This window comes from Macaca fascicularis, chromosome 7 (genome assembly GCF_037993035.2).
Source record: "Macaca fascicularis isolate 582-1 chromosome 7, T2T-MFA8v1.1".
NCBI lineage: Eukaryota > Metazoa > Chordata > Mammalia > Primates > Cercopithecidae > Macaca > Macaca fascicularis.
Window position 1 is genome coordinate 101,586,185 of NC_088381.1, and position 18,248 is coordinate 101,604,432.

Below are 18,248 nucleotides of genomic sequence, written 5' to 3' on the forward strand. Positions count from 1 at the left end.
CTTTTTATGTCATAGGACTGGTTTCTGCCAGCCTTCTTTCCTAACTTTGGCTAGGAGTGTCTCCCTGGACCCCAGTTTCACCTGCTCTCTTATCCGTCACCAGAGCTGCCCTTAAGTAGAGCCTACCTGAAACCCTGACAACCTAATTCCTGCTGGTCTTCTATCCTTAAGTGCTGAATCTTACTCCCTTACTTCTGTCTAATATTGAATATCCCTGATCTTACAAGAATTTGGTTGGACAAACTCCCAGAAAGACCCCTACCATCCACTTGCTTCCTGAGTTAATAGCCATCTCCATACATAGCTCATGACAGCATTCCAGGACCACCTCTCACGTTGCATCCTCCGTGGGCCCTGGAGGAGGTCTGCATTGTCACCCCCTCCCTGGATCTCACTTCCGCCTTGTGAGGTCAGCTTTTCCCTGTTCTGCCTTTTCTCATCCCCAACTGCTAAACTCCCATTGTGACTTACGACAAAGCCTATAGTTTTAGTTCTAAAGTCAGTCTTTAGAACTAAAATCTGAGATCCTGTAAGGGAAAGGAAATGTCATTCTACTGTGCTTCTGCCTCCCAGAGGGTCTAAAGACTCCTCCTTCAGTTATGAGCCTTCTTCTCCATGGTGCTTGCGTCTGTGGAAAAGCCCCTGGTTTCAGCTAAGGCTTGTTTTTATTGTTATTTGTTTTTTCAGGCCTTGTGCAAGGAAAGACCTAGGTGGCAAGAGTGAGACAGAAGCAGGTCTGCTAGGGCAGATTCTCCAGCCTATGAATAGGGTCTAAATCCTGGAAGCCACACTCCCTATAAATTTGCATGAAGTAATTTACACAAGGTTGATATTCTCATGCTGGTTCAGATTAAGTTGTTATGCTGTAGGCTAGATGTTTAGGTTCAGAAGACCCGGTTCAGCCCTTATCTTTCGGCAGGTTTCAGGCCACCTCAAAGCCCCCGTCACTTAAAAATAATTAGCTGACTCTCCCACCTGAGCTAGTGATTTGACGATCTGTATGCTAAACCAGACTTCTACAGAGGGAAAAAAAGAAAAGGGACCAGAGTGCCAGAAGGAAGCTTAATTTTTAAGGTAAATTTGGATTCCCTTAAAGGACAAGTGAAAAATCTCTGAAGATGCTCTAAACCCAGGGACTCTGTCGTTTTTTTTCGTGCCTGCAGCCTTTTTTGTTCCCCTAGTTGCCTAGCCCTATTCTATACTCCACATTATATGTGGAAAATAATGCACAGAGTACTTGGCACTTCCTTTTGTTAAAGAGAACATTTTATATTACTAGAACTGAGATTTATTCCTAAAAGAAAGGAGAATAGCCTCCAGATGTATTTTTCCGTCATGGACTTTCTTTCCTCAAGTATTAACAGAGGAGAGGTTTTATCAAGGTCTTTGTGAAGGGCCTGTTTATAATGAGAGGGTATTAGTGGAGCACATCTAAGTGTGTATCACCAACAGAAAACAGAAAGGAGCATATGGCAGGAAGAGAAATATACATTTGCCCAAGTAATGTGGCTTGTTAACACTCCCACACTCATCCTAAACTCTGCGGACATGCATCTAACAGCATCACACACAGTCACTCCTTGTAGCAGAGATGAAAAATAAAAGAAAAAATAAAACAATGATTTCCTCACTATGGGATGATCAAGCAATGCTAATGTGGACATTTTTATCAAAGATGATGGGATTTCAACTCAGAAATCTTGTGCATTCTGCTTCACTGTTGTTGGCATCCGGGCAGTGCTGTGTAAGGAGTTTAGAAAAATATGAGCTTTAGCATTTTTGTACAGCTTTTTATGATAAAACAGGAACAATGAAAGGAAACATGAGGATCGAGCTCTTATGTAAGACTGAGCTCAGGGGCGAAGAATCTTTTAGTTCAGAAAGCTCTTCTGAAGAATGTCTGTAGATGAGATTTAAGACCAGACTAAGATGAACTTTTTGAACACTGAGGCAGCTTTTACCCAACATTGGCCAGAACCAAAGCTTATTTCAATTCAAGTATGATCCATAAGATCCCTATTAATGAATTATTAAAGTGCATTTATCAATTTGCAGCTGTATTCTGAAACTCCTGCCCCCACTATGGGACCATAAAGGAGGAGGTGGGGTAATGCTACAGCACAGGAAAGGCCACTCCATTAGGCATTTGGTTATAGAACTCTCTAGAAATGAGTGAGAATCGTAGGCATCATTGCCTGATTCTTTGACACCATTTTATACCTGAGGAAATCCTACCCTCGCCAAGCTAGAAGATTTGCCAAAGTTACCAGAACCAGGACTGAAAACAGATGTTCTGTTTCCCAATACAATGTTATTTTTACCCCCCACAATATTCCTTTCATTTTAAAGCAAGTAGATTATTTTTATAGTTTCATGGCTCTTGACATATTAGAATCTAGGCTTATATATTTGTATTCACCATCATTTTACATTCACCTACTTAACTTTACAAGGAAGCCATACCCATTCTTTGATATGTTAGCACTGGGATTGGTGGTGGTATGGGAAGCCTGGCATTTATGTTAGAATGGAATTGTGGGTAGAGAAAAAGGGTGCTTAAGAGCTTTCAGAAATGTTCTGGCTTTTTAATGAAATTATTATAGAGCAAGAGGACAATTTAGAGAATAACAAAAAACAAAAACATAAGTTGCCTGAGGCTTCAGCTACTCAAAGTGGAGAAGAATGCCTTTGGCACTCATGTATGTTTTCTCCATTGGCAATTCTATTGAATTTCTTGGTTTTACTTATCACCTCCAGGAAGAAAAAAAAATAACCTTCCAGAACTATACCTTCAACTGTCATCACTTAAGTGCCTAACTCTTATTTTCAACTATCCCCTGAACACCTTCTCCAGGATCTTCCCAGGCTGCTGAGTACAGACTGTTCACAGGGAAATCATCTTTGTCTCCACTGGTTACCATTTAGTTACCATTTACCATTTAGTCTATTGTCATCATCATCCTGTGGGACAGGCACAAAAATTATGATACCAGCCCTCCTCCTCAGGTCCCACTGCCAATTTCCATTGATTGTACCTGCCACCTTGGCCCCATCTCTGTCTTTTCTCCTGCTGACACCAACTGAAATGCTCCTGGATCCATTCAGCTGAAAGTATTTTCTTCCTACCCTGAACTCCTGAAGATCTTATTCCAAACCTTTCTTATGGAACATGCTTGTTAATTAATCAAACAGTATTTGTTGAACATATATTACATATCAGGCATTATACCAAGCCACTTTGCCCACATTTTCATTCCCTCCAATCAGCCCTGTAAGACTTGGATTTTTTTTTTTTTTTTTTTAAGACAAGATCTTGCTCTGTCATCCAGGCTGGCGTGCAGTGGTGAAATCATGGCTCACTGCAACCTCGATCTCCTAGGTTCAAGCAATCCTCTCACCTCAGCCTCCAAGTAGCTGGGGGCCAAAGACATGAACCAATATGCCCAGCTCATTTTTTAATTTTTTGTAGAGATGGGAGTATCCCTATGTTGCCCAAGCTGGTCTTGAACTCCTGGGCTCAAGTGATCCTCCTCCCTGAGCCTCCCAAAGTACTGGGATTACAGGTGTGAGCCACAATGCCCAGCCTGGAAAACTATAAAAATGTCTATGAATATTGATGCCACTGCCCCAACACCTGAGATCCACATTTAACAACTCTCAGGTACAGCCTGGACAGGGGGACTTTTCAAGACACCCTGGTTGATTCCAATGTGTAGCCATGGTTGAGAACCACTGGTGTAACTCCAAACCCATTTGCCAGATATTCTCAGGTAGTTAGTATCACCTCTGAAGTTTTAAAACACAAACAAATCCTGGACCCTAACTCATTCCTATCAAATGAGAACTCTGGGGGAAAGAGTCTGGGAATTCACATGTTAACAAAGCTTCACAAGTGACTCCGTCACATAACCAGGATCAAAACCCACTTTCTTGATCAGATATGGAATCATCTCCCTCTTATGGCCATATTAGAAATAATTATAGATGTCTTCCTCCTGCCCCCACCAACTTAGAGTCTGTAAACTCTTTGAGGACAGATTTACATTTGATTTACCTTGGTCAGCTTCCCGGCACCTAGCAAGGTGCCTCATAGATTATGTGTTTTAGAAACTAAAGAACCAGGAAAATACCTTGTGTTAACTTTATTCAGAAAAAAAAAAAAAGAACTGCCAGGCACAGTAATCCCAGCACTTTGGGAGGCCAAGGCGGGCATATCAATTGAGGTCAGGAGTTCAGGACCAGCCTGGCCAACATGGTAAAACCCAGTCTCTACTAAAAATACTAAAATTAGCTGTGCATGGTGGTGCATGGCTGTAATCCCAGCTACTCAGGAGGCTGAGGCAGGAGAACTGCTTGAACCTGGGAAATGGTGGATGCAGTAAGCTGAGATCGCACTGCTGCACTCCAACCCAGACTACAGAGTAAGACTCCATCTCAAAAAAAAAAAAATATTGGCAGTGTACTTATTTTTTTGTTCTAGGTTTTAAATCTTTGATATACTAACCTGGAAACAAAGCAAGTCATTTCAATTGTCTTAGGATCATAGTTGTGTGGCTATTAAGTGCCAGAGCTAGGATTTGAACCCAGGCCATCTTGACAATATTCTTTTCTGTACATCTCAGGCCTTAAAAGCAACTATAAAATGAGAAATCCAGCTGTCTACATGTTTGGATACATGCTGTCAGACATGTTTCTGAAATTTGAACATAACCTGTCAGCTGGGGAAAAAAAGCTCTGTTGGCATTATGAAATGAATTTGGAAAAAATATGTTAATTTAAACCTAAAAATTGTGGGATCTAACAGATATCCCTTTCTTCTCTTCAATTCCACCCTCCCTGAAACCCACACGTACATACAGACAGACAAACACACCCTCTGATTGTTCTTTGACATTTCTTGACAACTAGTTAGTTACTACTTTGGTAATTTTCTTAGTTTTCTTTTTAGTTTATGCTACTTCTCAAAGATTTTTCAAATAACTTGAGCTTCTAGTTATAAATGAAATCTTCTCAAAAGTTCATATACAGTTTACTTAATAAATTGGCATCTGGTATATATTTCTAATGTTTCATTCATTGTGAATACGCACACAGGTATAACTAAGTTGAAGTGACTCTTAAATAAGACATGGAAACCTGGGTTCTAGGCACTATTTGCCATTTACAAGCTAGGTGACTTTGGGCAGGGATGAGCTTTCTGGAGTCTCCTTCTTCACCTAAAAATAAAAAGGGAAAGGAGCGAAGATAGACCCTCCCAAATTTTCTTCCAAATGTGAAATTTTATGATCCTTTAAAATAGTAAGTCATTTATTAGACTTCTGAACAACACCAGATTAATACTTGGTCCTTGTCCTTACTGGTCGATATTTTTAAAGGCAAACAGAGACATAATAATTAAATGTGTAGAATTCTTTACAGTTTATAGTCACCATTAGCTCCACTTCACAGAAAAGAAAATTGAGACACAGAGAGGCTGCGTGACTTGCCGGTGGTAACAGAATCAGAAAATTGCAAGTCTAGACTCCTACTGGACCCAACTTTGACCCCCTTCAATACCATGAAGGCCACAGGCAAAGCTGGAGATCAGAGGCCAGGTCAATGTGACATGCCGACAGCTCCCTCCCAGTAGCCTGTCTGCCTTCCCCAAATGTTTTCCAACCCAGACGCCTTTAAATTGCTTTGGAATAGAATACCAAGTGGGGATTTATTTAGCATATCATTTCTGGATGTGTGTTTTCCTGAGCATTTATAGATCTGTGTTTTTCCAAGAAGCTGAGTGTTCCTGATAAAACAAGACAGATAATGATAAATGAGCATCTATGTAAGCCTAGCTGGGAGGAGGACCAGGGACTGTTAACACCCCTCCTGTGAAGTTAATCCCATTTCTTTTAGCTATTTCTTTATTAGTTAATGAGGTCTTGCAAAAATGTGTGTCTGTGATGGTGTTTTAGCATCCTTGCCTCTAGGAACATTTTCAAATATTCATAAAGTAGCTCATCTGACCAAAGCTTAAAGCAAAGGTGCATTAAGTATGAATTTAGTCAACTTCAAATGTGGGTGGTCGAAAAGCTGCCGCTGAAATAACCTAAATAATCCTCCTTATTGGTGCTTCCAGATCCACAGCTGTGGGCGCTAATGTGAAGGATGACAGGGAAAAGGTATTATTTAAAACAGCCAGGACTCTGAAGGGCAGCCCTGTAAGCTTTGATCCTGCTTCCTGACTGACAGTAGTGTGGGCCCACTATTGGAAAACCAAGTAACGTAAAAGAAACAAAAATAAAATGGAAAAGGAATTGCCAGTGGAGCCCCAGGAAGGAAAGCAGACCTAGATCATATTGTTCCTGGGAAGCAAGAGACCTACTTCCCACTCCAGTTCCTTATAGCAAAGGGGGAAAAGTAGAATCTCAAGATAGTTTGGCACTCGGTGATGCATTTGGAGCAGTAAAGCACATATGGAAACTCAGCTGGTAAACTGAGCTCCATGGTACTGTCAATCATGGCAGTATCTCCATTTCACATGCTTTGGAGGATTCCCCACACTGTAGCAGGGTCCTGGGAACACAGCTAGAGTTGACATGCACATGTGTGCACACCCCCCCCCACCCAGCCCTTCCCTCTGCAACCTAAGGCATAGTGGCACAAATCCTTCCTATTTTTTACCCTTTTATGATTTTGTTTCCCCAGAGCATCATTTGAGAAAGTTGTCACTATGGCTCATCTATGTGCAGTTTATATGCAGAGGTTTGCTTGGTTCCGGGTGGCCTGGACTATTTTGGCCAAGAAACTGAAAATTACAGCCCAATATTTTCCTTCCTATTTCCAGGCAAATACCTCTGTGCTGCCACTAAGATGGTTCAAGTCTTCCTGACCCTACTTTAGTATGAGCTCCAGGGACAAATCACGGGCCAAAGTCCTCTGACCATCAACCCCATAGGGCACTGCAATAAATCACTGTATCACTGGGAATTCAGTGCTGCCTAACAGGAAATATCTATCCTCGAAAGAACCCATTCATGTCATTGCCACCGAGAGTTTTATTCATTGGAGTATTTGGCCTTTTGCAATATCAACCCCTGAATGAAGGAAGGCTCAGAGCCACACATCTGAAAGGAGATGGCCATATAATCCCACTCAAGTACAGACCTGGAGAGAGACAGACATCGTCCATTAATAAGGGCTAATAATGCATGTCCTTTTGCAGCTCAGTGCTCAACTTTTTGGTCATTTTATTTGGTTATGAGTTTTCCCTTAATGTGAAAAAAAAAAAAAAAGTCATTTAAAAATAGCAACAGCACCATAAGAATGCTGCCTTGAGTAATGCTTGGAGTGTAATACTATCTTTTTTGTCTCTTGCCACAAGGACGCTGAGGGCATGCCGACAGCCATTATGATTACAGAAGATACAAGCTAATGTTGGTTGTTCCAGATGTAATTTTGCATTTCTTAAAAGAAATGCTGTTATATCTGGGATGTAAATTTGACTGCTGTCCTGTACTTAATGTTCTTTTACAGGTGATTCACATAACAGGCCGGCTACGCCTCAGAGTGTCGCTGTCCCACGGGAGGACCGTCCCCAGCCAAATCATGGGTCTCGTGGTTGTTGCGCATGCCTTGCCTCCCCCGACGATCAATGAAGTCAGAATTGACTGCCATATGTTTGTCACTCGAGTAAATATGGACCTCAATATCATTTACTGTGAAAATAGGTACTTTGTTTTTGTTTTCATTTGCCCTGTTGCACGTTGCACATTGGTGAGGGTTGTGTTTCAGCCGTCTGAAGGATGGTACTCTCCCAGTGAGGCTCATTCTAAATCCTGATCATGCTTTTAATGGCCACTTGGACTGACACCAAATGTGCTTTTTATTTAAAATTTACATTGCTGCCCTGATTTATGTTAGGGACAACAATTAAATGAATCGGGATACCCAGACATCCATATGGTATAAAGAAGGCCCTTTTTGGTTGAGAACCTAAGAAGAAAGCAGGGCTCAGACGCCATTGGCAAAATGATGCAGTAAAATGTATTGCCTGATGCCTCAGTGGCACCCACTTCTGCCTAATTCGAGGGCCCGGCCTCACAGTGGTCAGTGTTCACACAGACGCTAAGCACGGAAAGAACAAATGAGAATCTGAGGTCCACAGAGGAAAAAGGATGAAAAAGAAATTTGCAAAGCTATTAAATAAAACTTTGTCATCCTGAGGATTTCACTTTTATAAATTAAGAAAAAGATGACTCATCATATAAATGAGTTGGCAGTTCTTCCTCAAGACTAAGCTTTTATAAAAGGACTTTTTAGCCTCTAGTTAAAAAGTTCACTTTTTCCATTAAGCACAAAGCAAGGGACAAGGAAATGGGACATTGCCCCTTCAGACCTTTCACCTAGAAGTCAGCAGCCCATCATCAGACTGATTTGAAGAGGAAACCATGGGGTGCAGGGAGGGCGGTGGAGAGGAGCTGCCCACATACCAGGTGTGTGAAGGAAGCTCTGGCAATACTATCCTTCCCCGGGTGCCACAGGGAGAATTACTGCATCAATTTGGAGAGGATGCTTTTGCAGCACTGTTGTCAGGCTTGTTCACTGAGCCCCGTCAGTGCCTTCAGAGGAGAAACTTAAGAGCAGATTGGTCAAGTGACTTGGAGAACTGACCTCTCCAGAGACTAACCAAGAAGATAGCCCCTGCATTCAGTCCACCGGGAAGCACTGAAGATGCTGAAGTCAAGTTGGAAGCTGTCTATCATTTCTGACCAGGATCTGATTCAAAGGAAAGAATTCACCTTGGGAAAAGATACCTGAGCTATGAGTGTTCAATAGGGTAGAAGATCTCATGAACGTGTTGCTGTTATTTGATAAGAAACTCTGAATCTGCATTTCAAGTTTTGTTGGCATTTATTAAAATGTTTATGATCGTGACATCATGGGTATGTCTAAGGTATTCTGGAAGGGTCACAGAACATCAGGGAACATGCGTTAGCCAGGATGATCGCTGAAGTTGGCAGGTCCTAATAAAGATGGCTGGCATTTACTGATCACTTACTGCACACGGGCCCTGTGCAAAGCTCATCACCTGCACGATTTCACTTAAGCTTTAGGACAGTCCTGTGAGGCAGGTGCTGCTGCTGTCTCCATTGCCTTTGGGCAATTACAGCTAAGAGAGAAACGTTGACTGACTTGTCCTCAGCCAAGAGATTCAAAAGGCCATGTACTTAGCTACATCCTGTGGAGTCTCCCTGGAGTCTCTTCTTTTTCTTCAGAAGTCAGAATTGAATGGCAAGCGACCAGAAAGAATAACCTCTGAGGGGGACTTTTCATACATATGTACCCATGAAAGAACCCAATTACAGCCCACAGAGCTATTTCTTCTCTAATTAAAAATGTAGAATGCTGGAGAAGGAGATCCAACCAGGGAAGACAGACGTCAAGTCAGAGGATGGACTATGGCTTTGCTTTTTTGAAAACACAAGTCAGCTCGCTTGATTTAGCTACCAGCCACCTCTCCCTCCAAAGAACAGGGCTTCGTCTTATTTACCAAACTTCCAATGATTGTCCTATCCCAAAACATCACTTAATTTTCATTCCCGTGATCAACTCATTAATTCTTTTGACAAGCTCCATGGACCCGAATGCCTCATGGTGCCACTCTAGTAATTGAGATCATTTTCTGTGACCTGCTTTTGGCGTTTTTCTTCCTCAAAAAAAAAAAAGCTTTCACAGTCCCCTTTATTAGCCAATACAATATAGCATTATTTCCCATCTGCAGATGATAGTAATTATGAAAAATACCTGTATGAAAGGTAATTGCATATTTGATCTGAGGAAAAGCATATTGTGTGCCAGGCACTATGCGATGTTAATTTCATTCCATTCATTCATCCCCTCACCAACCTTTCGGATTGTTTTCCAGAAGAAGAAACTGAGGCTCAGAGTAAAAGATGCCATCAGGATTCTGATCCTGATATAGGTCATCCAACTGGTCAGGTGCTTTCGAGATAGATGTTAAGACACCCTTAGACACCGGGCTAGTCACATTCACCACAGTAACAGGCTGTGCTACAGAGAAGGGCTTGGATCATTTTGAAGGATTTAATTCAAGAAAAGAATAAACTAAAGAAATGCCTTCCCTGAAGAATGGAGTGGCTTTTTCCTGGGGTTTATTATTTAATTAGGGAATTGTTAACTAGAAACTAAGGCTTGCTCCTTGACTCTGCAGACCATTCTTCTCTGCATTCCCAAGGACGGCCTCAGGCAAAGCCGACATCTAATGCTTTCAGAGGAGCTGGCAAATTTCAGAAACACCAGTGAGGGAGGGTCTTTTAATGACATCCTTGTTCCCTCATTTGCAGAAAGGGGGTGTAACTGCGCTTGGAAGATAGCTAATGGTTTTAGAAAAACACCAGCTAATCTGTGTCATACCTAAAACCCATGAAATCCTTAGAAAACCCTCCATTTTATGTCCCCAATTAATCTTATCTTACCAAAAATCCTAGTTCGGCCAAAAAATATTATTTGAATTGCTAGACACTGAGAAATTCACTCACTGGGTAATATATTTTAATTATGTTTCTTTTTTTGTTTGTTTTTCTTTCTTATTTCCCTGCCTTGGGGGCCAGAAAACTCTCTATGATCACATGTGTTTCTTAAATGTGTCATTTCTAAAGATTTACTTCATATTTGAATAGACCATATGCCGTAAGTCATAAAATTTAAAAAAAAAACAGGCATGAAGAGTAAAGAGAATAAATTAAACAAGAAATATATTCCACTTTGGACTGACCAAAAGGAATCTGCACTTGGTAATACGGAGGGTAACAAGCATGTTGACATGTTTGTGTCAACCAGGCAGATTCCCCCAACATGTTTTCCAATTTGGACTCTATTTTTCCATGCTCTGCCTGAGGACATCGACGTCTGGACAATCAGTGACAGAGGCTTACACACACGTACTGTCAAGCACAAGTCTGGAAGAGCTGCTGAAATGGTTTAAAAGTTTTTGTGCGGAATCCACCACAAAGTACCAGTTAAAAGGGCCAGGAGTGAAAGCTGAGCTCCCAAATGACTAAGACTAAGAAAGATAATACCCCCAGGCATCTGTATGTCTCAGCATTTAAATTATATCCCTTGAAATGCCAATTTGGACTTTGTGCCAAGAAGCTGCTGAAGCCCTTTTTCATGGAAATACCCAATAGAAGACCAATCTGTTTAAATGAAAGGTGTCTCTAATCATTTGGTATAAACATAACATGTTTTTATTTTATTATGTAACCTTGAATTATCTTGGCCTGTAATGAGGATCTTGCATTGTTACTGATTCTCAATAATTTCATGAAATTATGTTGTCTAAATGTGCATTCTTAATGCCAAAGAAAGAGAAAAACCTATCTAATTATTGAAACACAATCGCTTGATCTAACACATTTCCTACTTTTGAAAAAAGACGGTTACGTGTTAAAGAAATCATCTTATCTATAAAGGGCTTCCCTCACAGTGCCACCTCCTCACGGGTACAGTAGTGTAATGAAATGTGTCAGTAGATCTGTTTCTACGTTATTTGACAGTTTCTTTCTATTTCTTCCTTTCTGAATTCCAGCCTGTGTTCTTCTCTTTGTAGGATTAGTGATTATATGGATCTGACCCCTGTAGATATCGTAGGGAAGAGATGCTACCACTTCATCCATGCTGAAGACGTGGAGGGCATCAGGCACAGTCACTTGGACTGTAAGTACCTCCTGTGCGGGGGAATAACCCCAGCTGGTGTCAGCTCTCTCTGAGGCTTGTTTGGTTTCAGTGCTGATTTTTCCCTTCATCTTTCCTGTGTACATTTCAGATGACTGTCAGTGTGCAGTGAGAAAAAGTGAGACATCAATCATTTCAACTCGTGTTAGAATTAGATTGAAAGTTGGACCTTGGGCCTAGAGAAATTGCTAGATCTTTAGGCACTCGCCCAGAATTCTGTGGTGTCTTGTGCTGTCTCTCCTATGAAGTGGTGGGGAAACCTTTGTCTTAAGTGCTTCCTTGACCCTTTCATTTTCTGGAGAGCAACTTCCACTCTGAAATTTGTGGTCTTAGTTTCAAAATACATGTGGGAGAAGACAAGTTCAAATAAGCCAGAGCCGTATAAAAATGCCTACTTGACCAGCCACAAAACTGGGGTGAGGGGCAAGCCAGGGAGATGGGGCAGAGCACGTCGTGTGGACACAGCAGCTCTCGAACGCAGTGTTTTCGCTGTTTCTGGAAAGAGAGTTATTCAGAAGAGTAGCTATCTCCATCCTCCAACTCCTGGGGAAGAGAAACTTATCTCAGCTCTTTGAATATGGCTGCCAGCCCCTGAGCCACAGGCTGAACTCCAAAAGACCTTCTGTGCATGTGAGCAAAGCAGGAGCATCAGTGATGTGGCTGGCTCCAGCGACACACCAGCAGAATCGTGCAGGACCCCCCATCCAACCGCCCTAGCTGTTCACTCTTTCCATGGAAGGGGTCTGACTAGAGCACTGGTCTGGTGGCCCTCTTCTGACCAGAGGTCCTTTATATGACCATTCAATAGACTCTTCCTGAAAAATGAGTACTCCCCCACCCCACCCACAGCTATGTCCCTAGAAGGTTCTAATCCCAGTTCAGACCTCTGAATTTAAATATAGTCACATGCTACTTAGCCATGTTTTGGTCAACTACCTACCACCTATACGATGGTGGTCCCATGAGATTATAATACTGTATTTTTACTGCACCTTTTCTGTGTTTAGATACACAAATACTTACCACTGTGTTACAGCTGCCTACCAGTATTCAGTAGAGTAACATGCTGTACAACTTTTGGTCCAGGAGCATTAGTCTATACCATATAGCCCATGTGTATAGTAGGCTACACCATCTAGGTTTGTGTCAGTGCACTCTGTGATATCCACACACTGATGAAATACCCTAGCGATGCATTTCTTAGAATGTATTCCCATCATTAAACAACACGTGGCTGTACACGCAGGGTGCCACAGATGAGATGGTACAGCCTAAAGTTGAAGCGTTTATGCAGAAAAAGCCAGCCAAGTGGCCTTTGTATGTACTTCCTCTCCCCTTTCTTATCATGGTCAAAGAGAGCTATTTCATATCTTTCCTGCCCTTTGCAATTATTTCTTCGTTTCAAACTCAGAAACATGGAGATGTTGAGCTAGCCAGCGTCTTAAAGTATGAACATCCTGTACTGTGTTTTTAACCCTGCGTTAGCAACACTGACATGAAACCAAGTTCAGTGTCAGAATGTGTATGCACCACGTCTCTGGAAAGAGTCTGCCTGCAAGACAGCAGATTCTACTCCCAACACGGAGCGTGTGTCTTGATACTGCACACCAGGGATTTAGGGAACACACTTGTTGCTGAGAATGAATGGGTGTTGTGTATCGTAGAAGCAGATGGCTCTTCAATTAATTGGGGAAAAAAATGATGTGGTTTCCTCAAAAGAAACATCAGGTTCTTTGTTACTCAGAGTTTAGAGAAAATGGAGAAAAAATCAGGATCTTTGGAAGAAGCCATGGATATATTTTCAGAATAATATAGGCTAGAGATCCAGACTTCACAAATGAATATATTGCTTTTAGGAACACTGTCATAGACCATGTGTGGAGAGGGGGATGCCTTCTCATTTTGGAATCTTAATTAAGGTCTAAATTCAGAAACCTGATGCTGACAAAAAAAAAAAACAAAAAGAACTTTGTCTTCCTCAGTTATTATTTGGAAAACATCATGCTATCTCTCTGGGATTTGATTTACAGTTTGAAGAAACACAATTCCTCAGGAACAGTGAGCGAGGGCAGTTCATTTCTCCCCATTAAGCAAAGGTCTCCAACAAATATGTTTGATGCCTTTCTTTCCGATTTACTTTTATCTCATTTTCCGTACCCGGAATAATTTGAGAGTGCTGAAAATAAACCACTCCACCATTCACTATTGTGCTATTCTCCTAATTTTTCTGGTATCTTGCCAGCTAATAAACAGAGAAGGTATGCTTTCAAATTCTGATTTTTTTCATTACTTGATATTGACATACTGGCTATTGCTTTATGATTCAGCCTACTAACAATGATTGGGTTCATTCTTTTAACTCATACACATGACTTCTAATTTAGAGTTCTTTTAATAACCTTAAACACATGAAAAACAAATAGAATGAGCTGATAATTCTGCATAGTAAAATACACTTCACATATTTAGCTATCATGCTGTGGAATAACTCCACAATGTCAAGTAGCACACAATTAGTAAAACTGTAGGGGGAGGAAAAAGAGTGTTTTGATCCTGAAGAAGTTTGATCCTAATCAGATTGAAATTTCAGCGTTCTTGTAGTGCTTAATATCTTCAATCACACACAAAAAAAATCAAACTGATTCCAGTGTCAGGTTTTGCATTCTGTGACTGAAATAAAATGCTAAAATATACAAATGCATCTCGCTTTGTACAATAAACATTAACATCATTATAAAGTAAGATTGAGTCTAAAATTGTGTGATGGAATGTCTGATGTTTACCTAATTCTCAAACCAAAGCCAGCCCAGTAACAAAATGACAGACCATGTAATAAGTCTTGGTTGTATAAACACTGGAAGAAAAGGCAAAAAGCCAGCACAGCATCTTGCTTGTCCAAAGCCCTAGGCTATTACTGAAGGATGCCTCAACTGTGCCTTCTTGGCAGGAGAAGGTCATGGCGACATAGAATCAGGTCAAGAATAAGATAGAATTCTAAAACAAAGGGATGGTTAAAAAATAAACCACATTAACTATTTAGTTTTTCTTCCTAGAGCTATTGGCACAATTCCTGGTTCTGTCCTGAAAGATAGGTTGTAGTCATCTGATAATATTTCTGATTTTTAAATATGTGTCTTATGCCCCAGTTTGATAGAATGTTTTTTAAAAAGACTTAATAGTCTTTGATAACTAAAAATACTATCTTTATCACTTATATCTTTTTTCCTTGCCTAGGCATCTGTAAATCCATAAATGAACTTGTCTCTAGAATAAGAAACGTAAAGAGGAATATCAGCTGTACCAGGATTATAACTCTGATAAATTGAACCAAGAACTTTAGAGCATCTACTCTTCCACTAAGTTAACATGAGATGACTGATAGTTCACTGGATTTCAACAGAAAGAAATCAGTGAGAATCACATTATTGACGCCAACATGGTAGGTTAGTGAAACTACACCGGAACTGTAAAACCAAGGGAGTTTTAGGGCCCCTTCTTTCACACTGTCACCAAAGATCTCTGTGATTTCTTTTGTTTAAAACCAGTTTCACCAATTCTTCAGGTCAAATCATCATTTAAAGGTTAGAATTTTAAACCATTCACATTAGTAATTACTGGAGCGTCTTCACCTCCTCTTCCCTCCAGTTCTCCATTGCTCAGGAGGTACAGACTTGGGAGATGATCACTCACAGTTACACACTCCAATTACCTATGGTGTCTGTGTGGCTCTTCAATTATGAGAGGTTTCAGTGCAGCCACCTACCACTCTACTTCTGCCTGTAGCCCCCCAAAAATAGAATGCTAAACCAAACAGATGCATGCTTTGCACTGCTCTTTATTCCCATTTAATCCAGCCCTTTGTCTAGAGAAAGAGCTGAATTTGTCTTAGATATCCCTAGGGTTCTTTGTGGGTCCAATCAGCAACAAGTTTCTAAAACCTTAACGAGTGGCCTAGAGGAAAACTTCCTTTCTCTTTATGAGGTTCTGCTCCACCAGCAAGGCTCAACGCTGTGGAGCTGTGGGGATTTCAGGGAAAAGGAGCCAGAGACTGTAGGTGTGGTGGCAGTTTTTTCCTTCCTAGCACCTGACCCAGTCTGAGAAAACTCTGGAAGAGTTATTTCAGAAAGACAGAAGGACTGCAGATTGCCTTTGAGATCACAGGCAGTTAAAAAGCATGGCCTATCCAATATACTTGAGGGTTTTTTTTTTTTTTTAAAGTAGCTTAAGTGTTTATTTCTTAATTACAAACTTCTATACTTTCTAACAAAACTAATATACAGCTACCTGATATAATGCATTCCATGCTGTTTTGCATCAATAACCCCTACACTTCCCTCCTGAAGGCGTCTCATCGCCAAATGCAAGCAGACTGCTTAATGCAGGACTAATTAGTATATCCCCTTCCAGTCTGCAGGCCCTCCATTGTAATTCCTTCCCAGCTCATTTTTTTCCACAACCGAGCATCAATCAAAGTAAGTGCCCTGCCTGCCTAGGCAACACAAGATGTCCTCCATGCATTTGTCATCTGCCACACAAACAAAGGGGGAATTTAATTGTTGGTTTGGGTATGCAGCCACTGCACACAGAAACGGAAGCTGCAAGTGAAGGAAAGAGAAAAGGTGGAAAGTTTGATGGGTGGGCCAAATGCAGATAGCACGGGGGACTTTTTTCTGTTTTCTGATCTCAGCCCTTCTTCAGGGGTGGGTCTTCAGGGATTTAGCTGCAACCTGGTCATTGGCTGGACTTTTCCCAAAGCAAGTAAGCGTTCCCCTTCTGCCATATGAATATGAAAATCCCCATGAAAGGAAATGCGTGTAATAGCTACCATGTCTGACTTTCTTCAGAAGCCAAGTCAGCCTTCATCGTGTGCCTGGCCATTAACTGAAAAAACTGTCACAAGGAGACAAGATAAAGGCAGGTTTTTATGCAGGAATGAATTTGTATTATTTTGTCTTGTTTTTTTGGTTGGTTGTGGTTGTGTTTTTTTGTTTGTTTGTTTGTTTGTTTCTTTGGTGGGGAGGTACCGGCAGGGAGACAGTGCTTGTTTTGGCTTTTAAAGTCCATGGACAGACAAGCACAGAGACGAGACACCAGCGAGAGGGTTGAGCTCCAGCGGCACATCCCTGCTGTGCTTACTACACTGTGCATCAGTGGGGCAGCGGCGTAGGCACCCCCTGGGAACTCAGAGACTCACGTTTTAAGGCCTTCTCCAATCAGAATCTGCAGTTAGCAAGATCCCCAGCTGACTCATATTCATGTGAAAGCTTGAAAAGTGCAGACCATACTAGTATTTAGAAGGCACTGTTTTACATGACGTAAACAGTAAACACAAACTGAGTATCTGAAGGGTTGTCTTTTCCTCTCCAATCGGATGAATTCTGAGAACAGCAGCAGAAGGTGAGTAGTGAAATAACTCTTAGGGTGCTCCATCAATATTCAAATGAAACAAGAGTAGGATTAAGAAGCTGACTTCTTTACAAAGATGTAAAGTTTTAAATCTCAACGGGAAAAATTTAACAGAGTATACATAGTAATATCCAACCTAGTAAGCAAAAGATCTTACTTTTTTTTTTTCCCTTGGGCAAATATTTTCCTGTGTACTTGACTGTATGAGTGAATATGAGCAGTCGTTTTTTTCCTATTCAAGTTTACCTAACATTTGTGAGCACTTACTAATGCAAAGCCTGTGTCATTGCTGTGAGGTTTCAAAAACAACCAAGGTATGGTCTCCACCTTCGAGGAGCTTACATACTAGTAGAGGAGGCAGCATGAAACAGCCAATTCTGAATAGCTAGTATGAAATGAGGTCTGTTAAGATGTGCAAACAAAACACAGAAACCCCAGGGGTGAAAGCAACTAAGGGGAGGATGGAGAAAAAGCCCCAGAGGAGGCAGATTTTCCCTGGACTTTGAAAGAGGATGGCAAGAGAGATGGAGGAGTGGTCTAAGGCAGTGCAGGCTTAGAAGAGCATAGGAGAGACATAGAACACAAACACATGATCTGTTCTGTCTCCCCAGAGAGCAAGCCAGAACTTTGATTTGACTGACAAATTCTAATATAATTCTCACATGGATTCGCAAGCTTTTCCTTGTTATTATTTCAATTAGTAGCTGCTTTTAATTTTTTGTTATTTTTATTTATTTATTTATTTTTTGAGACAAAGTTTTGCTCTTGTTGCCCATGCTGGAGTGCAATGGCACGATCTCGGCTCACCGCAACTTCCACCTCCTGAGTTCAAGCGATTCTCCTGCCTCAGCCTCCCTAGTAGCTGGGATTACAGGCATGCGCCACCACGCCCAGCTAATTTGGTATTTTTAGTAGAGACGGGGTTTCTCCATGTTGGTCAGGCTGGTCTGAAACTCCTGACCTCAGGTGATCCACCCATCTGGGCCTCCCAAAGGGCTGGGATTACAGGCACGAGCCACTGCACCCTGCCTAGTAGCTGCTTTTATTATAGTTTTTTTAAAACCTTGTATTTGACAAAAATAATTTTTTTTTTATGTCATTGCTCTTAT

The 18,248-nt window shown here is 41.2% G+C and overlaps 1 protein-coding gene across 15 annotated transcripts in view; it reads left to right on the top strand.

Annotated features, from left to right (window-relative positions):
* Nucleotides 1–18,248, top strand: part of NPAS3 (neuronal PAS domain protein 3) — an 878,459-nt gene that overhangs the window by 841,175 nt on the left and 19,036 nt on the right. For all 15 annotated transcript variants that reach the window (XM_015453693.4, XM_045397514.3, XM_045397513.3 and 12 more), the window contains 2 exons: nt 7,513–7,706; nt 11,609–11,715. In XM_015453693.4, coding sequence (XP_015309179.2) covers nt 7,513–7,706; nt 11,609–11,715 — 301 coding nt within the window. The remainder of the gene's footprint in view (nt 1–7,512; nt 7,707–11,608; nt 11,716–18,248) is intronic.